At 34.7% G+C, this 13,775-nt stretch overlaps 1 protein-coding gene across 3 annotated transcripts in view; it reads right to left on the bottom strand.

Annotated features, from left to right (window-relative positions):
• The window catches only part of KATNAL1 (katanin catalytic subunit A1 like 1), an 83,463-nt gene that overhangs the window by 60,340 nt on the left and 9,348 nt on the right, over positions 1–13,775 (bottom strand). For all 3 annotated transcript variants that reach the window (XM_028105595.2, XM_028105584.2, XM_028105592.2), the window contains exons 2-3: positions 2,427–2,602; positions 289–449 (exon numbers count right to left, since the gene is read on the bottom strand). In XM_028105595.2, the coding sequence (XP_027961396.1) occupies positions 289–449; positions 2,427–2,588 (323 nt within the window). In that variant the 5' untranslated portion in view covers positions 2,589–2,602. The remainder of the gene's footprint in view (positions 1–288; positions 450–2,426; positions 2,603–13,775) is intronic.

Below are 13,775 nucleotides of genomic sequence, written 5' to 3' on the forward strand. Positions count from 1 at the left end.
TCTAAAAGACTTCACATAACTGATAAATTTTAGGACTAGCAGATTTCTATTGTTATGATTTATAGTAGTAAAACATTCTAAAATATACACAACAAATGATTTACTTCTATTCTGTATCAAAAATGAACTCTATAAACCTATCGGTGTGAAAATTGTAAACAAGTATTAAATTTGCACACCCCACAAGATATTTTTTTATTCTTCATTTAAATAAAGCTTCATTCTCTTCACTCTGAGTATCAAAATTAACTATAAAAGTACCTAAAGAGAATATAAAGTCCCATTTACCTGTGTTCTGCAGGTACAGGAGGCGGCCAAACAGCAGGATCTCTAAATGGTTCATCTTGACAAGACACAGGGAAATCTGGGGGCTTGTCAATTTTAAAACTTTCCAAAGTGCTGACAATACTTTTAACTTGTTCATATTCTTCCAATAATTCCTGCCGAACCTTAAAAGAAAATAACCTTTATGCTGGAAACTGTTTAAAGTTTATATGAATGGCAAGTAATAAATTGCTATAGAACACAAGTTTTCTCGGGGTGCCTGGGTGGTGCCATCGGTTGAGTGTCCCACTCCTGGTTTCCGCTCAGGTCCTGATCTCAGGGTCATGAGCCTGAGCCCCATGTCAGGGTCTGTGTTCAGTAGGGAGTCAGCTTGAGATTCTCTCTTTCTCCCTCTCCCTCTGCCCCTCCTGCTTGTGCTCTCTCTCTCTCTCTAGAATAAGTCTTTCAAAGGAAAAAAAAAAAAAAAGAATGCACGTTTTCTCAATGTCACTCCAAGTATGCAAAATGAATCATTAAAACATATTAAAAAACAAAGAACTATTTAAAGTAATATAGATAGGAGGGCAGAAACTGGATTGAAAAAATACATTACACACTTTGTTGTAAGGGAAGTAGTTATATATTTTTCCAAATGGAATTCTTATTTCTACTAATGAATGGGATGACCGTTAATATAATTTAAAACAAGGAACTAAGTCAGGAACAAGTTAATCATTCCCAGAAATCTAAAATGTTATGCTAAATCCTTTTAATATACTTGTAAATAGCTTTCAGAAAATTATCAGCCAAAATTTTCACCAGCATTTCCTACTCCTAGTATCACTAAGTATGAAATGCCTGTCATGAGCATCTGAAAACCTGAAGTGCTAGAATACTGAGCATTACCCATTTCCAATTTTTATGTAAATTCTCCTTCATCTAAAATCTGAAGTCTTCTGAACTTGTTTAAATTCTTTCAAGTGTTGGATAAAGTTCATTATGTGTTCAAAGGCAAGATTTTTCCCATATTTGAGAAACTTCACTGAATACCTACTATGTAGAAATTCTTGTGTTTTCACACTTTGAGACCAAACTAATTTTCAAAGGCAAACAGATAATAGATTGAAAATTATATTTATAAATTCATTTTAACAATTCTAATTTGTTTTTACCAGAAAGCACACTTTACTATAAAGCAGAGAAAAGAAAAATCTAGGTAAAATTCAACTGCTAGCTAATATACGCAATTATATACTTGGAGAAATGAAATTACAGAACCTAATGGAAATAAACATAGTAGAAATATCTGAATAGAAATGGTCACTATTTAACACAATTAAGAAATTGTCAAAAATATTTCCAAGCTAATAAACCACTCTTGCCTATGGTTAGTATGCAGAATAGAAAAAACACAACTAAAAATTCAACTTGGGTTAAAGCAAGTATATTGTTCTCACTCAACATATTTGGTAATGCTTAAGTCGGAAAACAAGCCAAATTTACCCTGAAAACGTAGTGAAACATCAATTTCTGACATGGAAAAATTAAAAGAAACACTTGAAAGGCATTAGTACATTAAATGGAAACTTCAAAGAAATGCTTGACTTTGTACTTTTAATTTTAAAAGGATTTTAAGTTTTAAGAATAAGTGGGGAAATTCTAATTCAAGTTTTTATTAACTGTACTATTATATAATCAAGTTGTACAATCAAGAGACAGCAAATATATTAGTTTTATTAGATTACTGACTCCTTTGAATTTGTAGGGAATCTTTCAAAAGAAGAGGAAACTTTCTTAAAGGAAAAGTTTTATGAAATGGTCAAAACCACATGTAAAAATGAAAGGGGAAAGGGCAAGTAGAAATACCTTATATCAAAAATTTGTGATCACACACAACTAGGTGACTGATCATGAAAATTTAAAAAATTGAAAGTACATTCAATTGGAATTAAATATCCTCAAAATATGTCTCATGAAAGCTATGAAAAATATATAAAATATTAACTGGGCAAGACAAAATTATTCAGAGTACATTTTAAATATATTTCAGTATTTGGACAAATAAGAACTATTTACAAAACCTCCAACTAATTTTCCAACTCTGGTCTTTCAAGTATAATAAACTACTGCCCTCATTCACTGAATACTTGAATCTGCCTTACCTGTTGCCATTTGCCTTTGACAGCCGGGTCTCTGACTGACTGGCAATGTCTCTGAATCTGCTGTATCACCCCCTGGTAATATACCATTGATGAGTCATAGTTTCCAAGAAGTGCATATTCTCTTCCTTTCTTTGCATTGTCACAAATCTCAGCCAAATTCATCTTCCTTCAGAGACCTACACAGAATACATAATGTCTTCTTATTAAGTTTTCGGCACCAACTTTAGAACATTTTCTCTTTTCTCTAAAATATCTGCTTAAAACTACTTTCAAAGTCAAAATGTTCTCTTTTTCTTTGAGGTTATCTGAATGCATCTTATAATACTGAACAAAGTTTCTAATTTTGGAAGTACAAAGGACATCATAAAAGAACACCTAAGGAGATAACACAGAGAAATTACACAGGTCTGAACTACACGTAGCTTATGTTAAAAGTACATAAATTGGACACTAGTTTTCCTTGCTCATTTATAATTACCATAAGCTGTAATAACAATAAAGATGAACTTGACTGTACTCAATTTATTCTTGACAATGTAGAAATAAGTATATGAATATCACATATTTTTCCACTGAAAAAACTACAGACATTAGATTTAAAACATTCTGGGATGCCTGGGTGGCTCAGTTGGTTAAGCGACTGCCTTCGGCTCAGGTCATGATCCCGGAGTCCCGGGATCAAGTCCCACATCCGGCTCCCTGCTCAGCAGGGAGTCTGCTTCTCCCTCTGACCCTACCCCCTCTCTTGGGCTCTCTCTCTCTCTCACTCTCTATCTCAAATAAATAAATAAAATCTTAAAAAAAAAAAAAAGAAAAGAAAAAAACATTTTGGCCTCCAAAACCAGAAGTCATACTTAAGGAATACACTTTAAAGGAACAGCCTACAGTTGTCCATGCATCATTTATACATATTTAATTGTCCCATACAACTGAAATCTAAGCAAAACCCCGTGAATTAAACTACCTGAGCCCTTTTTGCTCAACTTGTAATCTTCTATTGTTTTGTCATTCTATAGTTTTCTGTCTGTGCAAATAACTATCATTGATCTTTTCCCTTCTACAGATGCTAGGAAGAAGAGTTATCATCTGAACCTCTGGTTTCCACCAAAGCCGTCCAACCCAGTAATTCTGGTTTTTCTTCCTGGCTTCCCAAACTCATCCGAGAATCACCCAAGGCTTCTATGCAAAGATATTTTCCGTCCAAGACTACAAAGAGTAGGAAGTTCAGAGATACAGTAGAATAACATCCAGGAAGAGTCCAAATTGCCCTACTCTTATTTCCCAGAATAAACCAATGAATCCACTTAGTAGAGAAAATCAAAATATTTCTCCATGCCTAATCCAGTCAAGAAATGGGCAGAAGACATGAACAGACATTTCTCCAAAGAAGACATACAAATGGCCAACAGACACATGAAAAAATGCTCAACATCACCCAGCATCAGGGAAATACAAATCAAAACCACAATGAGATACCACCTCACACCAGTCAGAATAGCTAAAATTAACAAGTCAAGAAACAACAAATGTTAGCAAGGATGCAAAGATAGGGGAACCCTCTTACACTATTCGTGGGAATGCTAGCTGGTGCAGCCACTCTGAAAAACAGTATGGAGGTTCCTCAAAAAGTTAAAAATAGAGCTACCCTATGACCCAGCAATTGCACTACTAGATATATACCCCAAAGATACAAATGTAGCAATCCGAAGGGGCACCTGCACCCCAATGTTTATAGCAGCAATGTCCACAATAGTCAAACTATGGAAGGGGCCCAGATGTCCATCGACAGACGAATGGATAAAGATGATGTGGTATATATACACAATGGACTATTACTCAGCCATCAAAAAAAAAAAAAGGAATCTTGCCATTTGCAATGACGTGGATGGAACTAGAGGGTATTATGCTAAGCAATGTAAGTCAATCAATTGTCTTACAATTATATGAGTTCACTCATATATGGAATTTAAGAAACAAAACAGAGGAGCATAGAGGAAGAGAGGGAAAAATAAAACAAGATGAAATCAGAAAGGAAGACAAACCATAAGAGGCACATGATGTAAGGAGCACTGGGTGTTATATACAACTGATGAATTACTGAACTCTACCTCTGAAACTATACACTGTATTAATTAACTGAATTGAATTTAAATTAAAAAAATATTTCTCCATGCCTTTCTGAGGGAATCAAATTTTGGTGTTGCTTGGCCCTTTCTCTCTGCCTCTTCTCTATTCTTAAGGGGTTCAAAAACTCTTCCTCAAAATTAAGCACATCTAGTTCTAGGCATTTCAAGAACTCCAGTACATTCTTGAAAATAAAGCTGTTTCCTTTATGTGTTTTGACATATTATTTGTCCCTTAGCCCAGCATAAGTTCCTTGAAGGCAGCATCTATTTTTTTTGAGAATCACACCACAGCAAAGAGTACACTACTTTTGCAGTTAGAAACTTCAGTGTTCAGTAGATTCACCCACATGGAAACCATGGAAAACCTCTTGTTCAAATCAGAACAGTAACACCAAGCAATAAAGTCTTATTACAGTAAATGAGCTGTAATTAATAAATCCAGTAGAAACAAAGCTGTTCCATATATTATTTTCTTTTAAAGTCATTGTGACACAAAAGCATTAATTCTCCTAATATGTGCAGATACACAACTATACAGGATAAAAATACCTTGATGTAAAGCAGGGGTCAGCAAACTTTTTTTTTTTAAAGATTTTATTTGAGAGAGAGAGAGAGAGAGAGCACAAGCTGGGGGAGCAGCAGGCAGAGGGAGAGGGAGAAGCAGGCTCAGGGAGCCTGAGGCAGGACTTGATCCCAGGACCCTGGGATCATCCTGATCCAAAGGCAGACGCTTAACTGACTGAGCCACGCAGGCGCCCCAGCAAACTCTTTCTAGGAAGGGTCAGACAGTAAATATTTTAGGCTTTAAGGGCCAACAGGCAAAATTGAGGATATTATATAAATAAATAATGAGACAAAAATTTTCCTAATATTTATTGATAAAATTCAAAACATTATAGTAATAACCGTTGAGTACAACTTTTTGTAAAACCGATCTCCTGGTAAGAATGAAGCTCTTTGGAGCGGGGGAGGAGAATAATATTTCACTTAGTTGAGAGTCAAAATTTGTGTTCCCTATCATCAAAATCAACTGCAGGGGTGCCTGGGTGGCTCAGTCAATTAAGCAACTGCCTTCGGCTCAGGTCATGATCCCAGGGCTCCCTGCTCAAGTGGGAAGTCTGCTTCTCCCTCTCCCACTGCCCATCGCCCCATTCATGTGCTCTCGTTGTATCTCATAAACAAAATCTTTTTTAAAAAATCAGTTGCAAACATTCATATGGTAATGCTGCTTTTTAATAAGATTTTATGTATTTCACATTTGAAATGTCTTTTTACCCAGAACGGTGCCGTCACATACATATGATTTCAATTCGGCATGTTCATTGTTTGGAAGATATCTACAGACTTTATTCCTCTCTTAATATTTGTCTTTCAGCATGTCCTTACGTTGCAGATTAATCACTTCCAATTAAAGGTTAAGGTGCAAGTTAAATGGATTTTGTAATATGGTAATTTCCTTTGCATTTGCATCAAAGTCTCAGAAGGCTGCTGAAATGGAGCTCAAAAACTATATTTACTGCCAATCAAGTGACATCACTTCTTTACCTTCACGTCTGACGGCATGGAAAGCTACATAAAACAGCTTAATATTACTTGTGATTTAAACAACACTAGTTGGCATCGAAATAACTTTTAGTTTTGCATATAACCACTGTTTTGCTTGTAATTTTAGGTTGAGAACATTAAGAAACATTATCAAGTCTGAAGCAAAAACTGATTTCCAAAGCCATTCAGCATTCAATAACAGTGGTTGAGAGCAGTTCCTCTCATTCAGAAAAACCTCAATTCAGCCCTAAGTGCAAAAAACTAAATTATAACTTTACCACTACTAAGCCACTGAACTGCAGTGTGGTAGGGCAAGTCAGGATATTCAGCATCTATTTCTGACAAAAATTCATGGAGTTGACAAAGACTAAATCCACAAGAGCAACATTCTTGAGTCTTGAGATGCTACTAGTTCTATATTGCGTGGTATATTCAAATATTCTCTGCAAAATACCTGCTGATAAATAAAACAATAAAAAAACTATAGATTTTTAACCACTTTACAATTTCAGTTTTGTAAATTTGCTCACCTAAGCTTTCTTCTGCTCTACATGTATTTTTGTCACCATCAGTTGTAATACATCTTAGCAGATTCCACCTCCGGTCATACACAATTCGTTTTTTCTGAACTTTTTGTAAATATTTTTGTTTGTAGTTATTCCATGAACAGTTTTTCAAACTAATTCTTCAAAAACTTCAAACTTAGGATTGATTTCTTGAATAACAACAATTGAGCTGTACTGGTAACCTCTGTCAATCCACAAAAGCCAAGGAAAACCACCCAAAATCATTTGCTTTGTTTTTTAATTGATTATTAATGTTCTCAACTCTTCCAGCAACTGTTCTCGCCAAAAGGCTAATAGCTTTAAACAAGTTTATTTTCTCCAGACACATTTCTTTGGCTACTACAATCAAACACAATTTAGTTAAGGCACCATCAGTAAACAACTTCCTTACTTGGCTAACAAATGAGACAGAAACTTAACCTCGGTGCAGTCTGATTTTCATTGTTAATAATTTTGTGAAGAAATTCTGCTATGATAAGGTATTCCTTTTTAAATGTTCTAATTCTTCTGACGATTATTTTCCTGTGAGTTGGGAATACTGTGATGAGTGATTAGTCTGGTAATATCAGTGTATACTGTATTTCTTTAGCACAGCTATGGTATTACTGCATAATAATCAACGCTCTGTCATCTAATTTGATAATCCATTATCTAAGGTACTTTAGAAGTATAATATGTCAAGATTTTTCTCATCTTTTCTTGTTTCAACATGATGGGTATGTGCTGATGATAAAGTAAAATGTCACAGTATAGTGATATGCAAGTTACTTAAAAAAGTGATTATAGTGCACCAAGCAGCAGTGCAAAACATTGAGAATGTCACAAAATCTCCGTCCTAACTGCTCAAACTCACAAAAGTAGCCATAAATAATATGTAAACAAATAAGTGTGGCTGTGTTCCAATAAACCTTTATTTATGGACACTGATAACTGAATTTCACTTAAGTTCCACATGTCACAAAATAGTATTCTTCTTTTGACTTTTTTAACCATTAAAAGAATGCAAAAACCATTTTCAGTTCATAGGCCATTCAAAAAAAGTGGCTGGCTAGATTTGGTCCCCAGATTGTTATTTGCTGACTCCTGCTTTCAGCTTCTATCTTAAGAATCGGGGAAGGGGCACCTAGGTGGCTCAGATGGTTGAGCATCTGCCTTCCACTCAGGTCATGATCTCCAGGTCCTGGAATTGGCCCGCATCAGACTCCCTGCTCAGCGGGGAGCCTGCTTCTCCCTCTCCCTCTGCCTCTCCCCTCCCCTCTTACTCGTGCTCTCTCTCTTGCTCTCTCTCCCTCTCAAATAAATAAATTAAATCTTTTTTAAAAAATTAAAAAAAAAGAATCTGGGAAAATACAAGCAAATTAAACCCAAAAGAAGTAGAACATAATAAATTTAATAACAGAAAAACAATAAAGTAGAAACAGAAGAACAGAAAATTTCAATGTAGCCAAACTGGTTCTTTAGAAATATCATTAAAATGAATATACTTCTACTAATACTGACCAGGTAAGGGAAAGAGAAAACACAAATTAACAAAATCAGAAATAAAGGAGGAGTTAGCATTACAAACTAAGAGGGCTTAATGAAATGGGCAAATTCTATAAGGGTCACAAAATACCAAAGCTTACTCAAGAAGAAATAGAGTGATTAATCTGATTAGTCCTACATCAATCAAAGATATGCAACTTGTAATTTAAAATCTTTTCAAAAAACAAACAAACCCTCCAGATCCAAAGGGCTTCACTAGTGAATTCTCCCAAAGCATTAAAAAAATAAATGATAAAACCAATTCTAAACAAACTCTCAGAAAAAAAACAAAGAGGAAGAAAAAGGTCCAACTTATATTTTAAGGTCAGCATTATCTAGATACCAAAACCAGACATTATATAAAAGAAATTTACATACCAATATCACTCAGGAACATAGATACAAAAATCTTTAAATGTTAGGTAGTCAAATGCAGTAATATATAAAAAGGATAATGCATTATGACCAAAGAGGGGTTTATACCAATAATTCAAGGTGGTTTATTTTTTTTTCAAGGTGGTTTACATTAAAAAAACAATCAAGAGAATTTTAAAAGACAAGAAATGAAATATATGATCATCTCAATAGATACATAAAAAGCTTTGACAAAAAGTCAACACCATTCATAAGAACTCTTAGCAAACTAAGAAAAATATGTCCTTAACCCAGTAAAGAGCATCTATGAAATACCTACAGCTAAAATCATATTTACTGTGAAAGAGTGAATGATCTCCCCCAATATCAAGAAAGAACAAGGCCAGTACATTTGCTCTCATCCTTCTATTGAACATTAGAACTAGAAGTTCTAACTACTGCAATAAAGCAAGAAAAAAAAAAAGGCATACGGATTGGAAAAGAAGTTGCTTTTATTCATATACAACATGATTGTTAATGGAGAAAATCCTAGGGAATCTACAATAGCTATGAGAAATAATAAGTGAGTTTTGTAACTCAAAATTCATTTTGTAACTCAAAAGTTATTATGCTGTAGGACACAAAGTCAATATAAAATATCAATTGCAAAAAAAATCAACTGCATTTCTACATACTAATAGTAAATAACTGAAAACAAAAATCAAAACAATGAAACCACCAAAAAATATTAAATACTCAGGGATAAATTTAACAAAATACATGCAAGATCTAAGTATTGAAAACTACCAAAAACTGCTAAGGGAAGTTAAAGATGATCTAAATTAATGGATATACATGTGTGTGTGCACACGTTTATAAACTGACACATTCAATATGGGTAAGATGTCAATTCTCTTGAAAGTGGTCTATAGAGTCAATACAATCCCAAATAAAACTCCAGCAGCCTTTCTTGTAAAAAATGACAAGCTAATTTCACAATTTATATGGAAATACAAAGGGCATTGAATAGCCAAAACAGTTTAGCAAAAGAGTAAAGTAAGATAACTTACACTGATTCCCAAGATTTACTATAAAGTTGCAGTAATCAAGACAGTGTAGGATTGGAACAGAGACAGACTCACAGACCAATGGAACAAATTAGACAGTCCAGAAATAGATCCATACATATATGGCCAATCAATTTCTCACAAAGTTGTCAAAGCAAGTCAACAAAGACAATTTTTTTTCAAAAAAGGGTGCTGAAACAACCAGATATCCAAATGCAAAAAGAACATGAACCTCAGCTCTTACCTCACATCATATACAAAAATTATCTCAAAATGAATTATTGACCAAAACACAAGTTAAAACTATAAAACTTTCAGAAGACAACCCAAGGTATGGGGAAGGAGGGGGCACCAGTTCCCCAAGCCCCAGTTCCCATAAGGCAACGCATAATGGACCCCCTGACATCTGCATATACAGTAGGTTGCATTACAGGACAGGAATCTTCAGTTTAGGGAACCCAATTATACTGAACCTATCCCTTTGTTCCAAAGGAAGATACTATCGCTTTCTTCCAAGGCTGTAAGCAAGCCTAACCTTTGCTCTGAAGGAAGACACTCTACTTTCCAAGGATCTTCAACTTGGTATCAACCTTCACCCTGGGGAGTCCCTTTGCCTCTTCTATGTTGATTTTTTTTCTATGTCTTTCTCTTTCTTGGTTGCTCCCTTACTTTTATGGAACACATTTTCCATATATGGGAGGTAAAGTTTTTGAGACTATTCTACCTTTATTCTACCTTCACACTTTAGTGATAGTTTGATTGGCTATTGAATCCTAGTTTGCAAATAATTTTCCTTCAGAATTTTGAAGGCACTGCTCTATTGCCTTCTAGGTTTCAATTAAGTTGGGAAGACTGATACCATTCAAATTCCTGATCCTTTATATATCACCTGTTTTTTCCCCTTTCTGAAAGTTTGTGGGATCTTCTCTTTGACATAAGCTTTCAAAAATTATTGCGGATGTATTTGAAATGGGTCTATTTGGGACTCTTTCAATCTAGAAATCAATGTCTTTAATTTTAGGAAAATGTCTGAATTATTTCATTAATGATTTCATTTTTTCTGTTCTCTCTTTCTGGAGTACCTTTTATTCAGATGTTGGACTTCCTAGGTTGGTCCTATAATTTTCGTACCTTTTCTCTCCTATTTTCTATCTCTTTATCCTCTGGCTCTACTTCCTTCAAGATTTTCTCAACTTTATATTCTAATCTTTCTCTAGAGTATTTTTTCCTTTTGTATTTTCTTATTGAAGTATATAACTTATATAAGAGTACACAAGTCTTAAATGTACAGCTCAATGAATTTTAACACTGGTGCATCTAGGTAACACCCATATCACAATAGAGAATACTTCCAGCACTTCAGAAGGATCCTTCATGTCCCCTCCCAGATAGTACTTCTCCTCAAGGGCAATTACTATTCTGACTTCAGTTACCATTGATGAGTTTTGCCTGCTTTTTAAATTTTTTTAAGATTTATTTATTTATTTGAGAGAGAGAGAAAGCATGTGCATGAGTGGGAGGGGCAGAGGGAGACGGAGAATCTCAAGTAGACACCATGCTGAGCGTGGTACCCAACAGAAGGCTAGATCTCACAACCCTGAAATCATGACCTGAGCTGAAACCAAGAGTCAGATGCTTAACCGACTATGTCATCCAGGTGCCCCTTACCTGCTTTTTTAAAATCAGTTTTATTGAGATATAACTTTTATACAATGGAATTCACTAATTTAAATCGTATGATTTGGGGGCACCTGGGTGGCTCAGTTGGTTAAGCGACTGCCTTTGGCTCAGGTCATGATCCTGGAGTCCCAGGATCGAGTCCCATATCGGGCTCCCTGCTCAGCAGGGAGTCTGCTTCTCCCTCTGACTCTCTTCCCTCTCGTGCTCTCTATCTCTCATTCTCTCTCTAAAATAAATAAAATCTTTTAAAAAAAATAAAAAAAATAAATCGTATGATTTGATTTCTTTTGAAAAATGTATAAAGTTGCATATCCACCACCACCGTGGATGTAGAGAACATTCCCATCACCCAAGAAAATTCCTTCCTGCCACTTTGCAGTCAATCTCTACCCCCGTGATGTATTCTTCTGTTCACATATCATAGTTTTGTCTATCCTAGAATGTGATATAAATAGAATCACTCAGTATGTATTCTGGTGTTTGGCTTCTTTCATTTAGAATAATGCCTCTGAGATTCAACCATGTTGTTGCATGTATCAATAATTACATGCTTTTTATTGCTGAGTAGTATCTCATTATATGGATACACTAAAATTTATTTATTCACCAGTTCTCCATAGGCACTTTTCAAGAAAAAAAAGTACAGCACATATTCTTTTACCAAGCATTGTAGAATTTGCACTGAGGTTATATCTAAAACTTCAAGATACCAAAAAAAAAAAAAAAAATACAATCTACCATGAGAGAGAGTCAAATGCTACAACATATAGCAGAATTAATTTATTATCTAAAGCACCTGATAATCTATATTTACTATAAAATAAGTATATTTCAAAGCATAGAAAAGACACTAAAAATGAACAGACACATATGAAAAAGAATCAAAACAAACTTCTAGCATTAAAAAATAATCATTGACGGGGTGCCGGCCAGGGTGGCTCAGTCATTGAGCATCTGCCTTCGGCTCGGGTCATGATCCCAGGGTCCTGGGATCAATTCCCACATCGGTCTCCCTGCTCAGTGGGAAGCCTGCTTCTCTTTCTCCCACTCCCCCTGCTTGCGTTCCTTCTCTCGCTATCTCTCTGTCAAATAAATAAATAAAATCTTTAAAAAAAAATGTTTAAAAAAATAATAAAAAATAGCCATTGAAATTAAAAGCTCAATGCACTAATAGGGAAAGAACAGATTAAACACAAGATGAAAAAAGAACCAAGAAACCAGAAGACAGAGCTGAAGAAATTGTCCAGAATGCAGCTTATAGAGACAGAATAAGTAAGCAAAGATAAGAAATGCAGAGAATAAAAGAGATGGTCTATGATAGGTCTATTATGAATTCCAGAAAGAAAAAAAGAGAGTCAATGTTCAGGCTATACTGGCTAAGAAATTTCCAAAATTTATGGAAGATAATAACTCTCTCTTTCAAAATAGATAAAAATAAGTCCACACCTAGAGAAAAGTAGTAAAACTGAAGAATGTTAAAGGCAAAAGAGAGAAATACTACAATATCTTCAAAGAAAAGACAGCTAACTTTTCAAAAGCAACAATGGAAACCTGGAGTCAGTGAAATTATACCTTCTAAGTGCTAAAGGGGGTGTGGTGGGGTGGGGGTGGGTGTTGCAACCTAGAATGGTATAGCAAACTAAACTATTCAAGTGTGAAGGCAATATAAAAATTTCAAGCAGAAAAACCTGAGTATAAATCCAGGCAAATGAATGAGAGGGAATCAGTAAGTTCTGTTTTGTTTTTCTTACCTACTCATGGGAGAATATGGATGAAACTGGTATTTAATATATACTTCCTGGTGTGAATATAGGTATTTTTATACTCCTGTTATTTCCTCTGCCTTATTATATATTCTTTGAAGTAAAGAATTATATGGGCCTTACATTATACATGGGTGTTTGCTAAATGGGGGGTAGGTATTTACTAAATGGTGTAGAGTGGATAATGAACGTATGAGTGAATGGATATGATAATAACATTAATTGTTTAAAGACTACTTGATAAAGTAATATGATGCAGACAGGGTTTTGAAAGGTTTTATGTAATATCTTTCAAATACCATGAAATTAAGGACAGTAGTATTTAATTATATAGGCAATGAATAAAATACATTATTTCATCTCTACTAGTTAGCTTTACATTTTTTATTTTTGGATTAGCTATATAACTTTGAAGGAGCTGATATATTTTGAAGGAATTTGAGGCAGTAGAGTATAATGGGCCAACAGCACAGGCTCTGAGTTTAGACACATCTGGGTGTAAATCCAGGCTCTGGGCAAGTTTAAATTCTTTAAAGCCTCAGCCTCCCCTTCTATTAAATGGGGATAACTATTTTTATTTAATTTCCACAAATTTTTAGTTGTGACCTCAGGCAAATCACGTAATTTCTCTAGGCCTCAGTTCTGTATCTATACAATAGGGAAAATAATATTTATCATCATAAAGTCAAAAACTAAATGTGGTAATATATTAGCATCTTTCCTA

This window comes from Eumetopias jubatus, unplaced genomic scaffold (genome assembly GCF_037043125.1).
Source record: "Eumetopias jubatus isolate StellerSeaLion01/CBP00866 unplaced genomic scaffold, mEumJub1_p1.0 scaffold_3, whole genome shotgun sequence".
NCBI classification, from domain to species: Eukaryota; Metazoa; Chordata; class Mammalia; order Carnivora; family Otariidae; genus Eumetopias; species Eumetopias jubatus.